General features: G+C 42.9%; 5 protein-coding genes across 6 annotated transcripts; 4 read left to right on the top strand and 1 right to left on the bottom strand.

The window, feature by feature from the left end:
* Positions 1-313: 313 nt before the first annotated feature.
* On the top strand, positions 314-12578 carry LOC115592637 (peptidyl-prolyl cis-trans isomerase-like). 2 transcript variants are annotated; one of them, XM_030435654.1, is made up of 6 exons: positions 314-514; positions 644-674; positions 2241-2329; positions 2423-2595; positions 2680-2846; positions 12369-12578. In XM_030435654.1, the coding sequence occupies exons 1-5, from the start codon at positions 446-448 to the stop codon at positions 2810-2812; spliced, it is 495 nt and encodes a 164-aa protein (XP_030291514.1). In that variant the 5' UTR covers positions 314-445; the 3' UTR covers positions 2813-2846; positions 12369-12578. The 2 variants fall into 2 exon arrangements, with proteins under 2 accessions (XP_030291514.1, XP_030291513.1); XM_030435653.1 differs by lacking the exon at positions 12369-12578 and having other exon boundaries at positions 2680-3066.
* LOC115592982 (peptidyl-prolyl cis-trans isomerase-like) lies at positions 5066-9437 on the top strand. Its single transcript, XM_030436300.1, has 6 exons — positions 5066-5169; positions 5299-5329; positions 5822-5910; positions 6002-6174; positions 6262-6383; positions 9331-9437. Exons 1-6 carry the CDS (start codon positions 5101-5103, stop codon positions 9435-9437), a joined length of 591 nt encoding a protein of 196 aa, XP_030292160.1. The 5' UTR covers positions 5066-5100.
* Positions 10947-12597, top strand: LOC115592634 (peptidyl-prolyl cis-trans isomerase-like). Its single transcript, XM_030435648.1, has 5 exons — positions 10947-11075; positions 11187-11217; positions 11756-11844; positions 11936-12108; positions 12193-12597. Exons 1-5 carry the CDS (start codon positions 10980-10982, stop codon positions 12323-12325), a joined length of 522 nt encoding a protein of 173 aa, XP_030291508.1. The 5' UTR covers positions 10947-10979; the 3' UTR covers positions 12326-12597.
* Positions 12598-14258: 1661 nt separating this feature from the next.
* Positions 14259-19896, bottom strand: dusp26 (dual specificity phosphatase 26). Its single transcript, XM_030436421.1, has 4 exons — positions 19541-19896; positions 19062-19245; positions 17972-18183; positions 14259-17860 (listed from the first exon to the last, which is right to left on the bottom strand). The coding sequence occupies exons 2-4, from the start codon at positions 19238-19240 to the stop codon at positions 17649-17651; spliced, it is 603 nt and encodes a 200-aa protein (XP_030292281.1). The 5' UTR covers positions 19241-19245; positions 19541-19896; the 3' UTR covers positions 14259-17648.
* A 962-nt stretch (positions 19897-20858) lies between these two features.
* ddx56 (DEAD (Asp-Glu-Ala-Asp) box helicase 56) lies at positions 20859-25970 on the top strand. The gene is made up of 14 exons (XM_030434663.1): positions 20859-21001; positions 21680-21841; positions 22177-22331; positions 22423-22593; positions 22852-22942; positions 23075-23316; positions 23532-23672; positions 23757-23870; positions 24000-24094; positions 24337-24410; positions 24924-25013; positions 25116-25221; positions 25335-25429; positions 25542-25970. Exons 1-14 carry the CDS (start codon positions 20945-20947, stop codon positions 25623-25625), a joined length of 1677 nt encoding a protein of 558 aa, XP_030290523.1. The 5' UTR covers positions 20859-20944; the 3' UTR covers positions 25626-25970.
* The last annotated feature ends 17 nt before the right edge of the window (positions 25971-25987 follow it).

The following is a 25987-nucleotide window of genomic DNA, read 5'->3' as shown; positions in this document are numbered from 1 at the left end:
ACTCATTTTATTTTCAAGCTTCTGACAGGAAAAATAACTTCCTATTTTAAGGTATTTTCCACATTAAATAGTCAAAGTTTACCACCTGAGATTTATTCTCTAATAAAATGTCACTGAATGTCACAAAATACTTTGTTTGATTTGGACTTTTGGACTTTTGGCTCGGCTGCCTGCTCTATAAAAATCTGGCTGGTCTGTTCGCGTTTCCGCCTGCAAAGATGTCTCACGCGCCGCCATCTTGGCTCCTCCCACATACCTGTTTCCTATTGGCCCATTCTTGAAACGTTCGAAAAAACGTTGCTGTGATTGGCTGTCGGCAGCTTTTACGTCACCGGTGCGCAGCCTCAATTGAACGCAGAGCTTACAGATACCGTGTGTCTGCAACCAGGAAATCACCCAGGAGCCGTTTCTTCCTTTATAATCACAGTTAGCGCTTTTATTAAAAATGGCAAACCCGAAAGTTTTCTTTGACATCACTATTGGAGGCGCTGCAACTGGCAGGATTGTAATGGAGGTAAGAGAAATATCCTATTATCTACTAAACATGTGTCGCGTTATTCCAGCTATGCTCATTCTTTCAGGTTTTAAATGAGTGTTTGGCGTCAATCTGTGTGTTTCTTAAAGATTAATGTTTGTTTTGCAGCTCCGGGCTGATGTGGTCCCAAAGACTGCAGGTATGTGATCTTTACATGAGGAAAAAAAAACTCTGCTCTGGGTTTTTTCCACCACACAATCCAAAATGGATTTATGCTCGGTTGAGGAAACTATGCGTCTCCATTAATCCTCCACTGAACATGCGCCGTGACGATGGGGCGAGGCCGTGGGTGAGGCCTGGCGCAGGAGCCAGAATAACCACTTTCAGAGCCAAGTTCAAGTGCAGACAGTGTAACCAGCAGTGTGTGATTCATAAGAAGGGAAAAAAAGCGTATTTGTTTGTTTGAGTTGTCCTGCAGGCCCAGTGGTCATCGCCACCTGGTGGTGGACTGTATAAATACAGCTTCCAACATAAGAAACCATGCAGGATACATGGGGCGGAAAAAAGGCCTGCATGCCTCCTTTATTCTGCACAGTAGTTTCTGTAGTGGCTCACATACTGAAAAGCAACTAAATCTAACTTCCTGGACAAAGATGGATGATTATTAAGTCTCATCTCTGGACCAGACTATCCAATACTGGCACTTTTGGTGTGCATTCAACCAGCGCTGCAAACCCAAATTATCCATGTATGATAGTCTCGGAATGAGACCGAACAATCGGATATCTTTCTCCAGGAAGGAAGTCATCTGTTTTTTGTGCACTTGAACTGTCAAATTCCCAATAGCAGTTCTGGAGGTCCTACCCTGAAAAATGTGAGACTCAAGGACCATGTTTCCTGCATTCTGGTGACATTGAAAGAATGACGACAACAACAGTAATATGCTGAAATATGTTTTAATGCTGTCTCTCACTCACTAAGAGGACGAGGTTTAACAGTATATAGCAGAGGACGCTGCCAGAAACGGGTTATAATAACTGCGATTACAAACCAACTCACCTCGGGGCCTTCCAGTTCACCTCATGGCTTTTCTTGAGAAACGTTGTAAACATTCAGCATACGCATGTTTATGTCGTAATCTGTCCTTGCTAACAGCATTACTCCACTGAGCATGCAGAGTGGTATGACAGGTACAGATGTAAATTACTGATGCAGAGGAATAAAAAATCTTTAGAAAAAAAAATGGAAATCCTGCACTGAGTCGAGGAGAAAAAAGGAAGTGTTATAAAAGTTTTTTAAACAAGTTGACATATCCACTCGCCAAAAGAGGGCTTTGAATTTTTTCCTGTTCCTCAGATTTTCAGTCAAACTGCCTCCACACACCATTTAATTATATTTATATATATATATTCTTTAAATGCAAATAAGCCAAACAGTCACTATATTACTATTTTTATATTCATGAATAAAATGCAGTATTGGCTAGCCTGGCACAACAACAACAATGGGACACAATCGCCGTAAAAAGAGGCAAAATTACCGTAGGACTCAAAATGACCACAAAGTGTCTCTGAATGACTACACAGATTTCAAACGACCTCACAGATTCAAAATGCCCACAGAGGCACAAAACAACGTCTAAAAGACCCAGACAGAGAAAAGCAATCTTGGTGCTATTTACAAGTAACATGACCCTAAGGTTTATTTTCCTATTTTTCAGTTGTTGGAAGTGAATTTAATGATGTCATGTGTCTTTATTGTACAGAAAACTTCCGTGCTCTGTGCACCGGAGAGAAAGGTTTTGGCTTCAAGGGCTCCAGCTTTCACCGCGTCATCCCTGGATTCATGTGCCAGGTACAGTGAAGAGAAGACGCCTGTCCTGTTTCCTGGTGTTCACAAGTTCAGATTTAACCTGAGCTAATTGATATTTGATTATTCCTTTTTTAGGGTGGGGATTTTACCAACCACAATGGAACTGGAGGCAAATCCATCTATGGGGAGAAGTTTGCTGATGAGAACTTCCAGCTGAAGCACACAGGACCTGGTATTCTGTCCATGGCTAACGCTGGGAAAAACACCAACGGATCCCAGTTCTTCCTCTGCACGGCTAAAACTGAATGGTGAGCTTCACTCTGACCCGTCTACTGCTGTATTCATGCCTAAAGAGTTTCAGCTTGTTTCACATGCTTGTCTCTCTTCTCTAGGCTCGACGGGAAGCACGTGGTGTTTGGCAGTGTTGTGGAGGGCTTGGATGTCGTCAAAAAAGTAGAGGCAGTGGGCTCACGGGACGGCAAGACTTCAAAGAAGGTCGTCATCGCCGACTGTGGTCCGCTATAATACTACCAAGAAACTTCTTCAGTTCACCTGTCAGATGTGTCCTCGTATCATCCACACCCTGGTCATCTCTGATGGGATGTGTGTCTGCAGCATCAGTGGAAAAACAGCCAGTGCACCCACTTTCCTCACTGCAAATGTTTCACTCCTGTGCTGATATTTGTTGTGTATTATTTTGTACCTTCCAATCTGTTTAAGGACCACATTTGTTAACAAACTCTGAATAAATGACTGAATTAAACCACATGAAAGATTAATTTGTGTCTGTCCTCTCATTCAAGAACACCACCTGTGTTCTGACTCAATGTTTGTATTTCAGGGTTTCCATCAATTACTCACATTATAATTTGATTGTCAGTGGAACTCAAAATGAAGAGCTCGAACAATATGCTTTCATTTTGTAGTATTTCTAGTTGCAGTATCTTACCACTAGAGGCCATTACAGGCAAGGAGCACACTTTTTTGTCATCTTTGCCATAATTTTGTGAAGTATTGGAAGAAAAGATGTTCCTTATATTGATCTCCCTTTGGACAATGTGCACAGTTGCTGAGATAACACCAGAAAATGGAAAAACAATCAGTCTTTAGGTGACAGTGAAGTGTATGGTTGAGTCCTTGATCGGTGGAGAAAGACGGAGTTGGGAGCTGTGGTGGTGTTGTGTAGTCTGATCGCTGTTGGTATGAAAGAGCCCCCCAAGTGCTGCGAGGCACGAGGTCGGATGAGTCTGGCTGAACGGGCTCCTGAGCTGCCTCAGGTCGGCGTAAACAGAGGGTGAGAGGGATTGTCCATTACAGCCTGCACCACAGAGCAGGCTCTCCTCACCAGTTTATGGAAACAGGTGTTGGGGGGTGAAAGTCCACCACCAGCTCTTTGGTTTTCCCGGTGTTTCGCTGAAGGTGGTTCCTGCCACGCCATCCCACAAAGTTCCCGATGATTTCCCTGTAATCCTCCTCTGTATCGTCTGTGATACATCCAACTATGGAGGAGTCGTCAGAGAACTTCTGCAGGTGGCATGTCTGGGAGTTGTAGCAGAAGTCAGACGTGTAGAGTTTGATTAATAACGCTGAAAGAACAGTTCCCTGGGGTGTGACAGTGTTGCTTGTCGCAGCCTGACATACTGCGGCCTGTCCGTGAGGTAGTCTGTGATCCGTTCCACCAGGTCCTGATGAACCTGCAACACTGAGAGCTACAACTGGACCGGATCGAAAGCACTAGAGAAGTCAAAGAATGTGATCCTCACCGTGCTTTGTGGCCTCTCCAGGTGCGTGTAAGCTCTGTTAAGAAGATAGATGATGGCATCCTCCACGTCGATGTCAGTCTGGTACACAAACTGCAGTGGGTCCAGACAGTCGCGCACCAGACAGCTGAGATGCTGCAGGTCCAGCCTCTTCAAGGTTTTCATGACATGTGAAACTAGAGCCACAGGTCTGAAGTCGTTCGGAGCACTGGGTCACCCGTTCTTCAGCACCAGGACTATCCAGGATGTCTTACGGACAGTTGACACCTTTTTCAGCCTCAAGGAGAGGCCAAAAAGATGCATGAACACTCCTGCCACCTGCTCCTCACAGACCCTGAGCACCCTCAGGCTGATGCCATCCGGTCCTCTGGCCTTGTTGGTCCTGGTTCTGGTTCTAGCTAGCTTCCATCTCATGTGGCTGTTCTTGATAGTTGGTGTTGTTGTTGTTGTTGTTGTTGGGGGTTAGTTGGGGATGTGGTGGGGGTGGGTGACTGTCCTTGGGTCTGGACAGAGGCCTGAGAGAGGAAGAGGGGGATGCATAAACTGTCCTGCCCGGGACTTTTAATGCACCATGATGTTTCTGTATTAATATTCCTGCTGCATTCAGGTGTGTGTTACATTTTACTGCTGTAAGTGTTTGAGGATGATCTCATTTTAACTACCTTGTCAGGTGGGACATCTGTCAGAATAGATGGATATTAAAGGTATATTTCAAAATAAAAGTGGATTTGTACTTGGTAGGGATTTAAAAACACAACTCTTTTTATTTTCAAGCTTCTGACAGGAAAAATAACTTCCTATTTTAAGTTATTTCCACATAGTTAAAGTTTACCACCTGAGTTTTATTCTCTAATAAAATGTCCCACCTCCTGTTTCCTGTTGGCCCATTCTTGAAACTTTCAAAAGAACAATGTTGTGATTGGCTGTTGGCAGTTGTTACCTCACCTGTGCGCAGCCTCACCTGAATACAGAACTTACAGATACCGTGTGTCTACAACCAGGGAATCATCACCGTTTCTTCCTTTATAATCACATTTAGGACGTTTATTAAAAATGGCAAACCCGAAAGTTTTCTTTGACATCACTATTGGAGGCGCTCCAGCTGGCAGGATTGTAATGGAGGTAAGAGAAACATCAGACTATTTACTAAACATGCGTCGCTTTATTCCAGCTATGCTCAGTCTTTTAGATTATAAATGAGTTGTTTGCATCAATCTGTGTGTTTTTTAAAGATTAATGTTTGTTTTGCAGCTCCGGGCTGATGTGGTCCCAAAGACTGCAGGTATGTGATCTTTACATGAGGAAAAAAACTCAAAAAATCTTGGGGTTTTTTCCCACCACACACTCCAAAATGGATTTATGCTCGGTTGAGGAAATTATGCGTCTCTATTAATCCTCCACTGAACATGCGCTGTGACGATGGGGTGAGGCCTGGTGCAAGAGCCAGAATAACCACTTCCTGGGCTTTTATTCTGCACAGTAGTTTCTGTAGTGGCTCACATACTGAAAAACAACTAAGTAACTTCCTGGAGAAAGATGGATGGTTGTTGAGTCTCATCCCCAGAAACAGACCATCAAATACTGGCAATTTTGGGTTGCATTCAACCAGCGCTGCAAACACACAGTGTCCATGTATGATAGTCTTGGAATGAGACCAAACAATCGGATATCTTTCTTCAGGAAGGACGTTTTGTGTTGTAGAAGTTGTAAACAGATTTTTACTATCTTCATTCTAACAGTGAATTTAATGATGTCACGTGTCTTTGTTTTACAGAAAACTTCCGTGCTCTGTGCACCGGAGAGAAAGGTTTTGGCTACAAGGGCTCCAGCTTTCACCGGGTCATCCCTGGATTAATGTGCCAGGTACAGTGAAGAGAAGACATCTGTCCTGTTCCTTGGTGTTAACAAGTTCAGATTTAACCTGAGCTAACTGATATTTGATCATTCCTTTTAGGGTGGAGACTTTACAAAGGGTGATGGAACTGGAGGCAAATCCATCTATGGGGAGAAGTTTGCTGATGAGAACTTCCAGCTGAAGCACACAGGACCTGGTATTCTATCCATGGCTAATGCTGGGAAAAACACCAACGGATCCCAGTTCTTCCTCTGCATGGCAAAAAGTCAATTGTGAGCTTCACTCTGACCTGTCTACTGCTGTATTCAGGCCTAAACAGCAGTTTCAGCTTGTTTCACATGTTTGTCTCTCTTCTCTAGCCTCGACGGGAAGCATGTGGTGTTTGGCAGTGTTGCGGAGGGCATGGATGTCGTCAGAAAAGTAGAGGCAGTGGGGTCACGGGGCGGCACGACTTCACAGAAGGTCGTCATCGCCGACTGTGGTCAGGTATAATACTACGAAGAAGCCTCTTCAGTTCAGCCTGTTCACCTGTCAGATGGAAGCTTTGTTTACATCCCCATCATCTCTGACAGGATAGGTATCTGCAGCATCAGTGGAAAAACACCAAGTGCACCCACTTTCCTCTCTGCAAATGTTGTTTTACTCCTGTGCTGATATTTGTTGTGTATTATTTTTTACCTTCTAATCTGTTTAAGGACCACATTTGGTCACAGAATCTGAATAAAATCATGCCGAAAGTGTAAATAAAGCAACTTAGAAGCTTTCTTTATGCATGTCCTCTCATTCAATAAGCCCTATTTGATTTATATTTAGTGTTTCACTTTACATTTTCCATCACAATTGACAGTGGGATCAAAATTAAAAGCCCAAATAAGATTTTTTACTTTTTGACAATCACTTCTGTCAATAATAATAATAATACATTTTATTTGTATAGCGCCTTTCAGGGTACCCAAGGACACTTAACAAAGTGGAACAAACAAAATAAAGAATGAATAGATAAACAAAAAATACATATAAGATAAAGAAATAGAAAAGTTGATTGATTTGATGGGACTGGATCTAGAACTGATAGGCCTTATTAAAAAGATGGGTTTTTAAGTCTCTTTTGAAAGTCCAGAGAAGTCAGTTTGCGGATTTCAACTGGGAGAGTGTTCCAGAGAGTGGAGGCTGTCACACAGAAGGCTTCGCGCAGAGGGTTTGTAGTTTGGTGTGAGGGATGGAGAGCTGGTTTGTGCCTGATGAGCGCAGCGTCCGAGACTGGGTATATGGATGGAGGAGGTCAGACAGATATTGGGGGGTGAGGGAATGGAGAGATTTATAGGTCAGGAGGAGAATTTTATAAGTGATGCGTGATTTAACTGGGAGCCAGTGAAGGCGGATGAGGGTGGGGTTGATGTGTTGCCAGGGCTTGGTGTGGGTGAGAACCCTGGCAGCAGAGTTCTGCACATACTGGAGCCTATCCAGGGTTTTGGAAGGAAGCCCGGACAGGACTCCATTACAGTAGTCCAGGCAGGAGGTGATGAGGGCATGGATGAGGGTCTCAGCCACAGGTTCAGAGAGGGAGGGCCGGAGTCTGGAGATGTTTTTGAGATGATAAAAAGCTGATTTTGTGATGGATTTTATGTGCCATTGAAAAGATAGCATTGAATCAAGGATGACACCCAAGTTGTGGACTTCCATGGAGATAGTGCAGTCGTCCAGGAGAAGATCTCCAAAATCTCCAACCTTCTGGAGCAGCGCCTTGGAGGCCACAACCATGAGCTCTGTTTTATTGGTGCGCGTCAGAGGTGCATATGGTGGGGTGGTGGCAGATGCCAGGATTTGCTGGTGAATGGTAGCCATCTTTTCCTGGAAGAAGTCCAGGAACTTGAAGCTGAGGTCAGGGGCACCAGAAAGCTGGAGGACATCAGGAGGGTTAAGGAGTCGGTTGATGGTGGAGAATAACATTCTGGGCTTATTTTGCTGGTCTCAAATGAGGGTGGTGTGGTAGCTTGTTTTGGCCTTGGAGAGAGCTTCTTTATAAGACCTAATATGGTCTTTGTAGGCTTCATGGTGGACGGTGAGGCCAGATCTTTTATGAATTGCGTCTGGAGGCCCTGTGCATATGGTGAGGTGAGTCCACGGAGCAGACCGTTTAGGTGTGCAGCCTTCAAGGTTTGAAAGACAGCCCTAGAGCTTGTAAAGACAATTTGGCTTTCAGATTTTAGCAGAAAAAGCAGTTTTGTTATGGATTGAGAAGCGGCAATATTCACGCCAGTGTCCTCTCGCATCTGGTTGCCCAAGTACTACCAGTCTAGTCCCTTCCTGTAGATGCTTCAGTGTTGTCTGACCAGTCCACCAGTTTATTGTCTTGTTCGGATGCACCCCAAGGAACATGTAGTTGTCCACCATCCCCCCCTAGTTTATAGAAACAGGTGTTGGGGGGCTCTTCCTGCGCTGAAAGTCCACCGCTGAAGGTGGTTCCTGGCACGCCATCCCACAAAGTTCTCGATGAGTTCCCTGTAATCCTCCTCCTTATCATCTGTGATACATCCAACAATGGAGGAGTCATCAGAGAACTTCTGCAGGTGGCATGTCCGGGAGTGGTAGCAGAAGTAGGAGGTCTAGAATTTGAACAATAACGGTGAAAGAACAGTTCCCTGGGGTGTGACAGTGTTGCTTGCAGCCTGACATACTGCAGCCTGTCCGTGAGGTAGTCTGTAATCCGTTCCACCAGGTCCTGATGAACCTGCATCACTGAGAGCTACAACTGGACCGGATCGAAAGCACTAGATAAGCCTCTCTGAAATGTGCGGTTTTGCTTTATTTGGGGGGTCTGGGGGGGTCAGAAAACCAGTCAGTATCTGGTGTGACCATTGAAACACATCTCCTTCGCATAGAGTTGATCAGGTTGTTGATTGTGGCCTGTGGAATGTTGGTCCACTCCTCTTCAATGGCTGGGCCAAGTTGCTGGATATTTGCAGGAACTGGAACACAGTGTCGTATACGCTGATCCAGAGCATCCCAAACATGCTCAATGGGTGACATGTCCGCTGAGTGTGCTGGCCGTGCAAGAATGGGAACATCAATGGGATGTTTTCAGCTTCCAGGAACTGTGTACAGATCCTTGCAACATGGGGCCGTGCATTATCATGCTGCAACATCAGGTCATGGTCGTGGATGAATGGCACAACAATGGGCCTCAGGATCTCGTCACGGTATCTCTGTGCATTCAAAATGCCATCAATAAAATGCACCTGTGTTCGTTGTCCATAACACACGCCTGCCCATTCTATAACCCCACCGCCACCATGGGCCACTCGATCCACAACGGTGAAATCAGCAAACTGCTCATCCACATCACGGCACACATGCTGTCTGCCATCTGCCCTCACCAGTGAAAACAGGGATTCATCTGTGAAGAGAACACCACTCCAACGTGCCAGATGCCATCGAATGTGAGCATTTGCCCACTCAAGTCGGTTACAGCGACGAACTGCAGTCAGGTCGAGACCCCGATGAGGACGACAAGCATGCAGATGAGCTTCCCTGAGACGGTTTCTGACAGTTTGTGCAGAAATTCTTTGGTTATGCAAACCGATTGTTGCAGCAGCTGTCCGGGTGTCTGGTCTCAGACGAGGTGGACCTGCTGGATGTGGAGGTCTTGGGCTGGTGTGGTTGCACGTGGTCTGCGGTTGTGAGGCCGGTTGGATGTACTGCCAAATTGTCTGAAACGCCTTTGGAGACAGCTTATGGCAGAGAAATGAACATTCAACTCATGGGCAACAGCTCTGGTGGACATTCCTGCAGTCAGCACGCCAATTGCACGCTCCCTCAAAACTTGCAACATCTGTGGCATTGGGCTGTGTGATAAAACTGAACATTTCAGAGTGGCCTTTTATTGCGGCCAGCCTGAGGCACACCTGTGCAATAATATGACTGAATTCATAGAGAATGTGTTTGAAAGCTCATCGAGACAAAAACTGCACTAAACGAGTGTTACTGGCACGAACATTATCAGTGCACTGAAATGTTGGAAGACATACACACACACAGTCTGGATTATGTTATGCAAATATTACATGTGATAGAAAGCAGACAAAACGCAAAAACAAACATGGAACAGATAATGTAACAAATTTTGCCCTTTATCTGCAGTTATAGGATATGTAAAACAAACTCTCATGACATATATGAGTGAAAAGTAGTCTACAGACAAGAGATGACAACTTTTTCTCTACATTCTAGCAAAGAAAAAAGTAACTCGCTCAATACATTTTAAATTGTTTCCCTCCACCTGAAACCAACTTACCACTTATCTTCGGTACTTCCGTATATAAGTCTACTACAGTAAACAGCTTTCAAACACATTCTCTATGAATTCAGTTATATTTGATTGACCAATGAATGTCAATGTGGTTCTGATGGTATAATGTTTTTTTCTCATTAAGACATCCATTTTGGTGGTTTATTACATAATGCACCCAATTATTACATTTTCTTGATAAAAAAGTGCAACACCTGCATTTTGTAACTACTGATATATACGTAATATGTAAGAACTTATTGCAAAATGAGGCGTTATTACATAATGAATTAAAAATTAATGACATTATTACATAATGTCGAGCCACACTCTCTTACACTCTCTGTATTAATATTCTTGCATTCATGTGTATGTTACATTTTACTGCTGTAAGTGTTTGAGGATGATCTCATTTTAACTACCTTGTCAGGTGGGACATCTGTCAGAATGGATGGATATTAAAGGTATACTTCAAATAAAAGTGGATTTGTACTTGGTAGGGATATAAAAACACAACTCATTTTATTTTCAAGCTTCTGGCAGAAAAAATAACTTCCTATTTTAAGGTATTTCCACATGGTTGAAGTTTACCACCTGAGTGTTATTCTCTAATAAAATGTCCCACCTCCTGTTTCCTGTTTCCCCATTCTTGAAACTTTCAAAAGAACAATGTTGTGATTGGCTGTCGGCAGCTGTTGCCGCACCTGTGCGCAGCCTCACCTGAACACAGAACATATATATTCTGTGTCTCTGCAACCAGGAAATCATTCAGGAGCCGTTTCTCCCTTTATGTTTACAGTTAGCTCGTTTGTAAAAATGGCAAACCCGAAAGTTTTCTTTGACATCACTATGGATGGCGTTCCAGTTGGGAAGATTGTAATGGAGGTAAGAGAAACATCATCTATTTACTAAACATGTGTGCTCAATCTTTCAGGTTTTAAATGAGTGTTTGGCATCAATCTGTATGTTTTTTAAAGATTAATGTTTGTTTTGCAGCTCCGGGCTGATGTGGTCCCAAAGACTGCAGGTATGTGATCTTTACATGAGGAGAAAAACTCTGCTGGGGTTTTACCCACCACACACTCCAAAATGGATTCATGCACGGTTGGGGAAACTATGCGTCTCTATTAATCCTCCACTGAACATGCGCCGTGACGATGGGGTGAGGCTGTGGGTGAGGCAGAGCCAGAATAACCACTTTCAGAGCCTTTATTCTGCACAGTAGTTTCTGTCGTGGCTCACATACTGAAAAGCAACCTAATGTAACTTCCTGGAGAAAGATGGATGGTTGTTGAGTCTCATCCTCGGACCAGACCATCAAATACTGGCACTTCTGGGATGCGTTCAATCAGCGCTGTGAACCCAAAGTGTCAGTGCATGATAGTTTTGGAATGAGACCAAACAATCGGAAATCTTTCTCCAGGAAGAAGATTTTCTGTTGCAGCAATGCCCTGATGAAGACTTATGAGTCCCAACGTGTCAGCATATCCACTCACCAAAAAAGGGTTTTTATCACCTTCATTCTAACTGTGAATTTAATGATGTCACGTGTCTTTATTTTACAGAAAACTTCCGTGCTCTGTGCACCGGAGAGAAAGGTTTTGGCTACAAGGGCTCCAGCTTTCACCGGGTCATCCCTGGATTCATGTGCCAGGTACAGTGAAGAGAAGACATCTGTCCTGTTTCCTGGTGTTCACAAGTTCAGATTTAACCTGAGCTAACTGATATTTGATCATTCCTTTTAGGGTGGGGATTTTACCAACCACAATGGAACTGGAGGCAAATCCATCTATGGGGAGAAGTTTGCTGATGAGAACTTCCAGCTGAAGCACACAGGAGCTGGTATTCTGTCCATGGCTAATGCTGGGAAAAACACCAACGGATCCCAGTTCTTCCTCTGCACGGCTAAAACTGAATGGTGAGCTTGACTCTGACCCGTCTACTGCTGTATTCAGGCCTAAACAGTTTCAGCTTGTTTCACATGTTTGTCTCTCTTCTCTAGGCTCGACGGGAAGCATGTGGTGTTTGGCAGTGTTGTGGAGGGCTTGGATGTCGTCAGAAAAGTAGAGGCAGTGGGCTCACAGGACGGCAAGACTTCAAGGAAGGTCGTCATCGCCAACTGTGGTCAGCTATAATACTGCTACGAAGCCTCTTCAGTTCAGCCTGTTCACTTGTCAGATGTGTCCTTGTATCATCCACACCCTGGTCATCTCTGACGGGATGTGTGTCTGCAGCATCAGTGGAAAAACAGCCAGTGCACCCACTTTCCTCACTGCAAATGTTTCACTCCTGTGCTGATATTTGTTGTGTATTATTTTGTACCTTCCAATCTGTTTAAGCACCACTTTTGCTAACAAAATCCGATTAAAATGATGCCAAAGGTGTAAATAAAACAACTTGGAAGCTTTCTTTATGCATGTCATCTCATTCAATGAGCCCTCATTTGATTTGTAAATGCCCAAATAAGATTCTTTTTTCTTTTTGAAACTCCACTTTTAACCCGGCGTGATTGAAAAATCCTTCAGAAGCTCCAGAAAACTTTTAATGTCTACAATTCCCAGCACTGCTGTTCATTTCCTCATCATAAGTCACACAAGGTAGATATGTTGGGTTTAATGTGTTTCTCCATGCATCTCCCATTTTCTACAATACAGCCGTCACCACAGTTTGGCAACCGAAGCGAGAGTCGGTGACGTAATGACCCGTCCTCCTCTTTTAGGTTCCTTGGAAAAAAAAACAGGAAATGAATCAGCGGTGGGGAAGAAAGAAATCGTTGAACCAGGAAGCAGACAGGCGGGTTCAGGCAGGCAGAAACAAACAAGGCTGGAAAGCAAAGCGGGATGCATGTAAATGAGACATTCCAGCAGAGTGGGACTAAACCAGTTTGTACATGCTGCTGCGCTGTCATATGAGGAAGTGAGAAGCATGTGAGTGGGTGGGCGGGACGATCAGGAGGTAGAAACGGCGGGAATGTGAGGTCACGGCGGTGCAGGAGGGAGCGGCTGAACCTGGTGTGACAGGATAGTCAGCAGCAGAGAAATGCTAAAGTGTGAACTGTAAATCTTGGGAGCAATCTTTCTTGCTCAGTGGAAAAAGCATGAAAGTGAAATGATTAAATACAAGTTTCAACACAAATAAAAACACAGTTTTTCCTCTACGTACTTCTATTAAAGGGATATTCTGGTGTAAATTTAATCCATGGTCTAACACACCGTGAAACTGTGTTAGACTCCCTCTCGAGAGATCAAGTTAGCAGACCGCTAATTTACGGAGTTTTATCAACCTCAGAAACGACCGCACGACAACAATACACTGCAGTAAATGGATCCAAATATAAACCGCCACCAAAAAGCCACAAATAATGCTCAGAACAGCACCAAACTTCAGCAACAGTACAAATAGGGTCTCAGCACATAGTCCGGGGCATCTAACCTCCGCTAGCTTAGCTGGATTTCTACTGAAAAGCTGACTAAATTTACCTCTCTTCTGCAGCAGCTTCCTGTTGACGGGAAGTCCCGACGAGTCGATTACCGAGTGCAGTAGAGTTCCGAGGCTCATGGATGAAAATGTATGATTATGCCTCCATGGAAAAGCAATCAAAGTTCATATGTGTCTTACCTGCCAGTTTATAACAGTTATTATCGAGAGCGGACAGGGAAAAGAACGGAATTGAGCATTTCTAACCGCACTCGGTAATCATCGCGTCGGGACTTCCCCGACCCGGAAGCTGATGGAGGAGAGTTGAAGTCTGTTTTTAGCTTCACAATAGAAATCCAGCTAAGCTAGCGGAGGTTAGATGCCCCGGACTATGTGCTGAGACCCTATTTGTACTGTAGCTGAAGTTTGGTGCTGTTCTGAGCATTATTTGTGGCTTTTTGGTGGCGGTTTATATTTGGATCCATTTACTGCAGTGTATTGTTGTCGTGCGGTCGTTTCTGAGGTTGATAAAACTCCGTAAATTAGCGGTCTGCTAACTTGATCTCTCGAGAGGGAGTCTAACACAGTTTCACGGTGGATTAAATTTACACTGGAATATCCCTTTAAATACAAAATACAGTATAACAGCACTACGAGAAGTTTTTCTTTATTATCCGATTAAGATCAAGTACAGAATTTATCAAAACAAAGTTATCAATGCTCAGTGTTATTCACAATAAAAACATAGAAACAAAAGTCTACCAACCGAGTTGAAGTACACAGATTAAGGCATCAACATCTCCTTTGCAAGTTTCTCCTTCAGTGAACCTCAAAGAGAGTGATACAAAAATAAACTCAAAAGAATTCAAGTTTCCCTATAGAAAGGTCTCCGTAAGAAAAAACAAAGATAAATATATATATTTATATACGAGAATATAAACGGGAAATCGAGACCAACGACCAATCACGGCACGATAAAACCACAAATACAAAACATACAGATCCAGTACAGCAAAAGGTAAAGATCGTAACGAGGCCCTGTTCGGAAAATACCCACGGAGAGTTCTCTGTTTTAAATGTTTCCTCTGGAGTTTAACTGAGTGGTAAAAGGCAGATTCTGCTGCACCAGGACATCGTAGTGTTTAAGAGAGAGTCGGAGAGAAGGACGACTCTGTTTTCCAGCCGTGAGAGGAGTTTTCGACAGGTTGAACTTCACAATTCAATCAAAATATTGTCAAAAAGTCAAAAAGCCAATTTAAAATATCCAGAATCTTTGATGTGATGGGAATAGAGGGGTCTCATCTATTGGTCCCCAAGTATCCAGCTGTGAAGTGGGTTTTAATTTATAACACGCAACGGTAACGAATCAATCATGATAGTCGCGTCCAGATTAGTTGCTGCCCTGATCTTCCAAGACTGCAACACAAAACACTCTTTAGCTGGAGTTAGATGAGAATATCAAACACCTTCACGTTTCTGTCCAATCTGTTGTTATCGCTGTGAAAACAAGATACAGAAGGGTTGTTTTCCTGATCACACTGTGTTTGTTTACACAAGTTACATGCTAAGCTAAGCTAACTGCCCTCCTGGCTCAGCTCCGCACAATCAAGAGAGTGGTATTGATTGGTTTTCTCATCTAACTCTTGGCTGGAAAGTGAATGAACGTGTGTCCAAAAATAAATCGAACCCATACCGTTTTTATTTACATTCTTTTCTGCAAACGAGCTGAACAAAGGTGCTCAGCTTCCTTTTCCTCGTCAACCTGTAACGTAATTCATGCTGGCGTAAAAAAAAAACAGCACGGACAAAGACCACGAGTCACAAAAAACACGTTCGATACTTTGAGGTAATCATTAATAAAACACAAGGGTGTCTGAAAAAAAGCTGGTTTAAATTTCAGCATCGGATCGTCTGTAGTTTTCCACCAGCATGAGAACACGAGCCTCACTGTGAACGCCAAGAACAAAAAGAGCCGGGCTCTCCAGGACTCCCCTGTCATCCGGGCAGTTGGTAGCTTTTGCGAGGGCACACGTGCGGTGTTGTCTCCCGCTGCTCGTCTGCTCTAAATGCTTCGTTGTGCTGGCATATTTAATTATCACTGAGAGTTCTACTCTAGACGGCTAACAGTCACCGTGACGTTGACGCGATACACCAGACTGGAAGCTGTTTAAAAGCCTCGTTAGAGTGACGATGTTGAGTCTGAAGCACCATTTCAGACTGGATTTCATTCTCAAGGGGAGGTGGGCTGATTTTATATTACCGCTGCGATTACCTGAAGTTTATCTGCGAACTCTCTCTGTAATTTCAATCCAATCAGGAGAGAAATCCTCGTTACCACCACCAAGGAGGTTACGTTGGTCATTTTGTCAGCAGGATTAAACAAAAACTGAAACTAGGTATGTTTGCTCTCTTTAATCCCAATTTTTGGCAAGCTGGTAATATTAAAAAGTATGCCGAATTATCTAGAAGCAGTTCCTTTTCTTAAAGATCCAATGGATCTGCAGGTAACTGCGATCGGATTACTATAAAACTGAAGACGACTTAAAATATGAGGATTCTAAGGCAAGTTCTGAAGCAGGATTTTTCAAAGTTTTGAAGTGGATTGTTAGACGTTTATTTGCGATTAAAGAGAGTGATATGCATAAGAAGTGGAGTTAATCCTCAATCTAAACATGTGTATTTTACACTGTCAATCTTTGACATTTCATCCAGAACGATGAATCAAATTGGGAGCGCGAGTAAATATATTTGATTTCCTCACCTCGCCCTGTAATCTGTAATCCAGTCCAAATGGGCCTCAGTACTGCCGGACCTACAGGATGAATTTCAGATCTTCACACTCGAGATATCTAATACAAAAGTGACTATTTGAAATACACTGGATGAAATAAAAATACACTGAACTTATTCAACACTCAATTGTAAACAGAAATAACACTGTATTATGCTGCTTTCCACAAACTCGTCACAGATAACAATCGTGTACAGATCGTGACAACACTGTCGCACAATAATCAACGGGCTACATAACTGTGCTGGTTTGGACCTGGGCTACAACTAGTGTGTGAGCTGTTCAGAGCACTTAATGACACTTGCTGAATGTAGAAAAAGTAAGTCGAGGGGAAAAGACCTGCAAAGACTCGGGGGAGGGGGGGAACTGAGCAAGAATCTTCTTTCTGCGGGCCGACTGGCACCGACAGAACCTCGGATCTGATTACAAAAGACGGCAGAGCCAGTGTGTGCTCAGGGACAGGTGTGGTAGTTTGAATCCCGACCCTGAGCTCCAGGCTGGCTGATAGGAACACTGCAGATCAGTTCTCCCAAACCAGAAACAACATGATTTTGCTAGTAGCACGAGGGGGCAGTGGTAATACTGTTAGCTGGTATTTCCATTTTTTTTTTTTTATAACTTGCTCTCCAGAAAGTGTGATAGACATCGAGGCTTTCTAGATCTTTTGCTTGGTGGCTAATAACTTAAATAAAATTTAAAAAAAAACTTAAATGCTACAATTCTTTCTGTTTGAGCTCTCAGTTCACTCAAAGGTCATCACAGTCAGGATGGCTCGCTGCGGGTCACACGTACAGATTTAACAAGCGACTCCTCTGATCGCGGCGTTTTTGATTTTAAGTCGTTCATTTTGCCACAAAGGTTTGTTGTTTTAAATTAAAGTGTGACTGTGCCTGAAGGACGGAGGGGCTTAATGATTGCGAAACCCTTTGAGCCAAATTTGTAATAAATAAACTGACTGGATTTGACTCGCTTGACTGGTATTAATTCTTAATTATTAAAAACTGGGCCGCCCTCCATGTGGATCTTCACTGGAGATATTCACAATCCAGTGCTGACGATGTTTCAGAGGCTCAAACACAAACAAAAGAATAATAATAAACAAATAAAACAATCAGAAGATGCTGATATCAGTAAACCACCTGCTGCTACAGAGTAATAGTGACAGTTTGCTCCTGACTTGGTCCCGTTACCTCCCTCAGTGTAAACCAGCCCGGCTGCTGCCTCGGCCTGCTGGAGCGTCGAGGAGACTTTCAGCTCTGCTGTGACGTCTTGCGACTCTCTCTCAGGATGCCGTCCAGCCCGTTGAGCTGCCGCAGGAAACCCCGGTTGGGGATGACGCCTCGGTGGTCCTTCACCGTTTTGATGGCCTCCACCAGCGTCAGGTTCTGTCTGATCATCAGGTAGGCCAGAACCAGAGTGGCTGAGCGGCTCACTCCCACAGTGCAGTGGACCAGCACCTTACCTACACCAACACAGAATACGAACTCTGATCGGACGTAGAATAAAAATCTATTATTTATTCATGACGTATTAAATGACTAAGCATATGTTTAAGTGTGTATACGTGACTCACCTCCACTTGTGAGGGCTTTGTGGATGAATTCAGCTGCAGGATAGAAGTTGACGCTCATGTCGAAGGTGGGGGAGTCGTGCGCCTCGATGCCGTGATAGGTGATGTTCATCCCGGCGTAATACTCGGCTCCGCCGCGCCATTTGCTCTGGGCACAGTTGAGGATGTGTGTAATGCCAAGTTTGGCAAGCTCACGCCGGTCTGATGCAATATCTCTGCAGAGAGGAGAGAGCACGACTTTCATTTTTAATTTTGTGCACCTGCAATATAAACAAAGCCTGTTAGGGCTGCAGCAATTGTGACCTCTAAAAATATCATTTAAATTAATTATGTTGACTTTTTTTTGTACCTTATAGCTAAATTTTTTTTCCATTTTCAATCTCAGATTTTTTTACTTTTTAAATTCATAAATAAGATTTTGTTTTAAATCTCTGTATTAATATTTTACAATTCAACTTTATATATAATTTTTTGGGGGGGCACTTTGAGCTCATAATTGTGACTTTTTAAAAATCTAATCTTCATCTAATTCATAAAATTTTTTCTCATATTTTTTCATTTTTAAACAAATTTTTCTTCATTTTTTACTCATTTCAGTTTTTATCTGATAATTTAGATCTTTTTAATCCAATTTTCATTCTTTTCTTTAACTTTTTAACCTCATAATTTTTAAATCACTTTATCTCGAAATGAATTTTTTTGTGTCATAATTGTGACTTGAAAAAAAAAATCGAATCATCATCTAATTAAGAATATTATTATTTTTTTCATTTTTTATCTAATAATTTTGATTTTTTTAATCTAATGTATTCATTTTCTTTAACTTTTTATCTCATAATTTTTACATTTCTTAATTTCTTAAATTTTCTTTATTCTTCTTTCTTTTTCAGTTGTGTAATAATTGTGACCTTTTTTTTTTTTTTTATCTAGTATCTCATATTTTTCACATTTTCACCCTCATATTTTATTTATCTATCATCCATCCATCCCAGGTTGTGCTCAGCTGCAGGTCCAAACACAGACCTGTGGGAGCGTCTGTAATAACTGAAGTTGTGGTTTTTAAATCAGGACTTTAACACCTGGATGGACTCACTGGTCTCCGATGTAGAGCCGCGGCCACACTTCGTCTGCGTGGTTGCAGGCGGTCTTCCCGGTGCACAGCAGCCTCTCCAGCTCGGACACCGTCAGGATCGGGGAGACGCGCTCCGAGTCTTTCCGGTTCGGAGACCTGGAGCTGCTCCGGGACCGGGAGAACCGGGACATGAACGCCATTTAATCTGAACAACAGCGTAGAAAAAGACCCATTTATCTTAATGAAGTAATGAGAATAAGAAAACACGCACAAGAGCAGAATATAAAATGATGCGTTCAGGGGATTAATCACAGCCACAGTCATTTCTTTGATTACATAACGGATTTTTACCTGTGGCTTTTGTTTTGGTGGACACGCGGCAGTGTGTGTGTGTGTGTGTGTGTGTGTGTGTGTGAGAGAGAGAGGCTCGCAGTGAGCTCAACTCCATTTTTTCCACCGTGTAAATCAAAAACAGCGCGCGCGTGTGTGTGTTTATTTACCTGTGTGTGGGTTTGATTCCGCGGCTCAGAGGTGCTGCAGGGCGAGCTGCTCCGCGGCCATGTTGACTCATGTATTAGCTGTGGGAGGATGGATGAGATGAGATGATGGTGATGAGACGGCTCGCTGCTCAGCATCCACCAGACACCCGCCTCTCCTCCACCCGCCGCGCCTCCATCTTCATCTCAACAAGTCCTCATGAAGACGCGCACGGCTCCACAAACAAACATGGCCCCCCTCTGTCTCTAAGGCGCATGGATGGTGCGTTCAGGGGTGCAGCATGAAGAGCCTCACTGGTTCATGTGCGCTGCTGTGTTTCTCTTCTGGACCTTGTTTTATATTTAATTGTTTAATGATGGTTTATGTGACGTCGGGGTTTCTGTCGTCGGTGGCTTTTGTCGCCATCTTCTGGTCAAGAGAGGGAAAATTAAAAAGATAATAAAATGTAAACAGTCTCTCTACAATGTGGTGGAATGAAACGAAGTACATTTACTCAAGTACTGTTCTAGGTTTCACTTCTGAGAGAGAAATATATAAATATTAGTTATCCCATAATGTATACTTGTTTTGATCTCATAAATTAAGTTTTTTATTCTCGTAATTTGGTTTTTTAAATTTATTCTATAATTATGACTTTTTATCTCATATTGATGGCTTTTATCTAACAATTACAACCTTTTTTATAAAGTAAATTCTACTTTTTAAATCATTATTTGAATTTTTATTCCATAATAATGATTTTTAATCTCTTAATTCCCCGTTGTCGGATAAATAAAGTCTATCTTATTTTAATAACCTTTATCTCATAGAATAAATATTTTATTTCATAATTTAGATTTTTTTTTTCATAATTTAGATTTTCAAATCTCATAATTATGCCTTTTTATCTCGTATTTATGACTTTTATCTCACAATTGTAACCTTTAATTGAATAAATTCAACTTTTTAACTCATCATTTGAAATTTTATTTAATATTTTTTATTTCTAATCTCATATTAATGTCTTTTTATCTCATAATAATGTCTTTTTATCTCATATTATTGATTTACAATGGGAATAGTTTCTCATTAAGCACCAACATGATAATGTGACGTTTGCGGACGGGCAGAAACTTTAGTTCATGTCATGATTAATTGTAAAAAAAGAAGCAGAGCCTCATAGATTGAAATAAACTGTTATTAATGTGATATTTGTGTTCAAGTCCAGTCGATGAATGTTACGGAAGTTCTTTATTATGTGATGGTTCACATCTAATTGAGAGGATACGATAGATACGACATATAGATTAATAAGAAGAAGATAACGGAGCTTGAGAGCAGTTTATTCGTGAGTTTGGAGGAGGGCCGTGAAGGCACCATGACGTAAAACTCTTGCGACGCACGTGTGAACGTCGTGAGGAGCAGAGATGGACGCTGAGAGGCTACAGTTCCATGAAATGGGCTTAGACGACCGTCTTTTAAAGGTAACACACAGTTTGACACCACCGGTGAACTTTAAATAAATGTTAGATAATATTAGTGAGCTGTTGAACGAGCAGCTGGAGAGTAAAAACCGAAGTGAGGCGAAGAAAACTCGACGTAAATACGTCACAGCTGCGCTAGCTTGTCAGTAATCTCGTGTAACGTGTTTAGTAAACTGTTAAAAACAAGTTATGCCCTCTTTAATTAACCAGTTTGGTAGTTACAGTTGATGTAAAAGCCTAAACTAAATCTTTGGTCACCCATTAATCGTTTCAGTCACGTTTCAGCTTCTTGGATTTGCTGCTTTTCTTACAAGAGTTTTGGGTTTTTTGGACTGTTGGTTTACAGAAGACATTTGAAAGCATCACTTTGGGCTCAGGGAGCATCTGATGAGCATTTTACACAATGTTTCGACCTTGTAGACTAAACGATTAATCGATTAATCATGACAATAATCAGGGTATTAATCGAGATTGAGAATAATTGTTAGTTGCAGCCCTTTGCAAGTTGTTTAGCTTGTTGACACCTGAGAGAACTGGTGGAATATAATCAATACTTAACTGTACTTTAACTCCACAACATTTCAGAGTAAACACTGTACTTGTTAGTTATTTCTGACAGCTTTAGATACTAGATGCAAATTAAGACTTTTGCTATGTTTTTTGTGTGTCATGTTGTAGGCGGTTGCAGATCTGGGTTGGTCCCAGCCCACGCTGATCCAGGAGAAGGCCATCCCTTTGGCTCTGGAGGGGAAAGACCTTCTGGCTCGAGCCCGGACCGGATCTGGGAAGACTGCTGCGTATGCTATACCTGTCATCCAGCGCATCCTGACCTCCAAACAGGTGAGGAACAAACAGGAATAACTTTTTGTAGTCCATCAGTGAACCATCCCATTTTATAAATACATGTAGCTCGACATGTTCAGGGTTTTAATTTGTCTTGCTGTCCTTGTTTCATATTCTGGAAAGATTTATTTCAGTTTTCTGACTTGCATAAATCCTCACTTGGCTTCATTCTTAATTCTGAAACAGTTTAACCACATTATCTTCAGCTTTATTCTTGTAAACAATCTGAAAGATGCATATTTGTTGCGTAGTTTGAAAATCATCCAGCTGTTCTTTCCCTCTTTTCATCGTCCTCATTACTTCCTTTGTGTTTGTTGTTTTGTTGTCCTCAGAGCGTTCGTGAGCAGGATGTGAGAGCTCTGGTCCTGGTACCAACCAAAGAGCTGGGCCAGCAGGTCCAGAACATGATGAGAAAGTTAGCAGCGTTCTGCTCGAGGGACGTCCGAGTGGCCGACATCTCCGGAAAAGCTGACCTGTCGGCACAGAGGTCGGTCTGTTCGGGGGGTTTAGCCGTTCTCTGATATCGAGTGGAAAAAGATCCAGTGATTAAATCTGTGGCTGATGTTGTGTCTGAACAGGCCGATCTTAATGGAGAAGCCTGATGTGGTCGTGGGGACGCCGTCCCGCGTTCTCGCCCACCTCAACGCCCAGAACCTGGTCCTGCACTCGACCCTTGAGATGCTGGTCGTAGACGAGGCCGACCTGCTCTTCTCTTTTGGCTTCGAGGCGGACCTGAAGAACTTGTTGTGGTGAGAACACACAAACAGAGAGAGACTGATTATTATCAATTTATTTGAGGAAGCTGATTTACTTACCTTAGACAGCTGCTCATGTGAGTTAGTTTGTAGATCATTGTCCCGTTCAGTGAAGAAATTAAGCAGCGGTTCCCAACTTCTCTAGCTTTAATTTTCTTTTTCCCTTTTATTCACTTCTAAGAGAACTAATGCAGTAAATTGAGACAGAACCTTTAGCTAGATGTTTGGAAACCTTTTGTTATGTTTTCACAGTCACCTGCCGAAGATCTACCAGTCGTTCCTGATGTCGGCTACTTTCACTGAGGACGTTCAGGCCTTAAAGGAGCTGCTGCTTCACAACCCGGTAAGGTCACCTGCACCAACACCTCCAGCGGACACTCATCATGTTAAAGCAGCAGTCACACATTAATGGTTTTGTGCGTTCCGTGTTGTTCGGTCTGGTTTGGTCTTCACGCCTGGATCTGTTCTCTCTCAGGTCATCCTGAAGCTTCAGGGCTCTCAGCTCCCCGGCGGCAGTCAGCTGCAGCAGTACAGCATCAAATGTGAGGAGGAGGACAAGTTCCTGCTCATCTACACGCTGCTGAGGCTGCGGCTGGTTCAGGGCAAGACGTTGGTGTTTGTGGGAGCGGTGGACAGATGCTACAGACTCAAGCTGTTCCTGGAACAGTTCAGTATTCCCGCCTGCGTGCTCAACTCCGAGTTGCCCGTCCAGTCCAGGTAGACGACCTCTGACCTCCTTTTTAAAGAGTGTTTTGTTTTCTTGTTTTTCCTCGAGCACGTTGTCTTTCAGCTGTTTTCAAATGTAAACAAAGGCACCCCCAAATGTATTTTAGCCTGTCGTTAACCGTATGAAAACCGACCTGAACGGGGCAGAAGATTATTATAAGCACAGTATATTAATTCCCTTCTCCTGCTCGTTTGTTCCGCTGTAGGTGTCACATCATCACTCAGTTCAACCAGGGGTTTTACGACTACATCATCGCCACAGACGAGCAGAGTCTGTCCGCTCCAGCCGGTGCTGCGCAGACGTCTGAAGGCAAAGGCAAGAGGAAGGCGACGGAGAAAGAAGCAAAGTGAGTCAGCAGAGATGATTCAAGAAATGTCTGTTTTTTAATGATTAGTTAATTAATCGACTGTTACTTCTAAATGATTTAAAGGAGTAAAGACAAAGAGTACGGAGTCTCCCGAGGCGTGGACTTCCAAAATGTCTCCAACGTCATCAACTTCGATTTCCCCACAACTGTCGATTCGTACATTCATCGAGTCGGACGGTAAGTAGAGTTTCAGTTGAGTCGTACTTCTCTCAGCTTTCATTAACGTAGATTCTTGAGTGCTGGTTGGATTTCAGGCTTTTAAAATAAAAGTCAAATCCTGACACGCTGTCTTGTGTTGTTTTGTAGAACGGCGAGAGCAGACAACCCCGGCACCGCTCTGTCCTTCGTCTCCAGCACTGAGACTGCTTTGCTGACAGAGGTGGAGGAAGCTCTGATGGGAGGTAACAAGGATTTATTTTAACTACCTTTGACTAAATCTGATGACATGTTAGTCCATGAAAAGCAGTGGAAAGAGGCCAGAATGCAGAAAAGTGACATCAAATAAAGGAATTTGTGTGCTTCTGTGTAATTTAGTATTTTAGCAACAGAACTCTATTTGACTCAATCTGTTTTTTAACTTCAGATCATTCTGGACCTTTTTTTTTCCTTTCCATGTAAATGAAACGCTTGTGTTTGTTTTTAGATAATGCTGATTGTGTCCTGAAGCCTTACCAATTTAAGATGGAGGAGATCGAAGGCTTCAGGTACAGGTGCAGGGTGAGTATCATCATCATCATCATCATCATCATCATCATCATCGATTTATGTGTGAAGGGACAAAACATTTGTCCCCTCATGTGCTCTTAAGAAAAGTTTGAGTAGGCTTCTGGTTTTTGCCGTCTGTTCTGTAGAACGAGCTTCAACCAGTTTGATGAAACCTAATTTGAAAATGATTCATTTTAACTAACTAGTTTTTTAGTTTTTACCCTAAACTTGTGTTTTTCATCTACAGAATCACTAATTTAAAACGAAAACCTTTTGATATTTCGAAATGAAACGATCCCGTCATCATATCGACTTTTTGTCTTGGAGTAGAAATGAGCAAGAATTAAATAATCACGGTCAAAATGTACATTTAAAGTTAATATGAGCAGCTGGCAAATTAAACAGGGACATTTGATTTAATGTAGATATACAGGAATTCTGTAAACTTTTCACAATGTTTTGTTTTAACTATTAGTTACTAGATACTAGTTTGAACGCTGTTGAATCTGTGTTCTGTTTGTGTAGGACGCCATGCGCTCAGTGACCAAGCAGGCGGTGAGGGAGGCCCGACTGAAGGAGATCAAACAGGAGCTGCTCAATTCAGAAAAACTCAAGGTGAGTGACGGTCTCTCCTCCTCAGAGACGTGAATGGAGGAGGTGGGTGTGTGTGTGTGTGTGTGGACGTGTTGTGATTGGATGTTTCCTCCTGTCACTCAGACGTATTTCGAGGACAACCCGAGAGATCTGCAGCTGCTCAGACACGACAAAGACCTCCATCCTGCTGTCGTCAAACCTCACCTGAAGAACGTGCCCGAGTACCTCGGTAAGACACACACACACACACACACACACACACACACTCGCTGAGCTGAATGACATCATGGTTTTGGAGACATCCATCATCAGTACCTCATCATTTTCCCCGACTTTCTCCAGTCCCAGAGACTCTGAGGAGCGTGGTGAACCCGCTGTCAGCCAGGAGGAAGCTGAGGAAGGAAAAACAGGAAGGAGTCGCCAAACCCAGTTTCAAGGTGAGAACAATCTGTCGGAATTTACTGAATGACGTACTGGGAACTGTGGTGGAGTTTGGTGTTGATGTGCAGCTAGAGAGCATAATCTCATAACTCATTTTCTCTCTTGCAGAAGAACGTCCTGGGGAAGAACCCGCTCAAGAGTTTCCGTTACACCGGAGGGAGGAACAGAAAAGGCAAAGCCGGCCAGTCGTAGCTGCAGCAGCGGGACGCGTGAATGTGAATCAGTCCTGGATGTGTGAATTGTGCAGAGACGTTCAGCAGGAGAGCGGTTCTGTCTGCGGTGTTGGTCGAGGCGAGACAAATATAATCGATGGACTCTGGATTTAACGGGCTGCTGAAGCTGTTTGGACCACGGACAAAATGGATTTTGAATACTGAGTCATGGCGACTTTGAAACAAGAAGAATAAAATCTGAACTTGGATTATTTCGAATCCAAACGTAGGCTGAGATGATCAGAAACACATCTTTCATATTCAATAATTTCTGAAGCGTTTACTCTGGAAAATGTTCATTTAAATAAAATGATTTCTTAATAAACATTTGAGTATTTAAAC

This window comes from Sparus aurata, chromosome 12 (assembly GCF_900880675.1).
Source record: "Sparus aurata chromosome 12, fSpaAur1.1, whole genome shotgun sequence".
NCBI lineage: Eukaryota > Metazoa > Chordata > Actinopteri > Spariformes > Sparidae > Sparus > Sparus aurata.
This window is presented reverse-complemented; position numbering and strand designations above follow the sequence as displayed.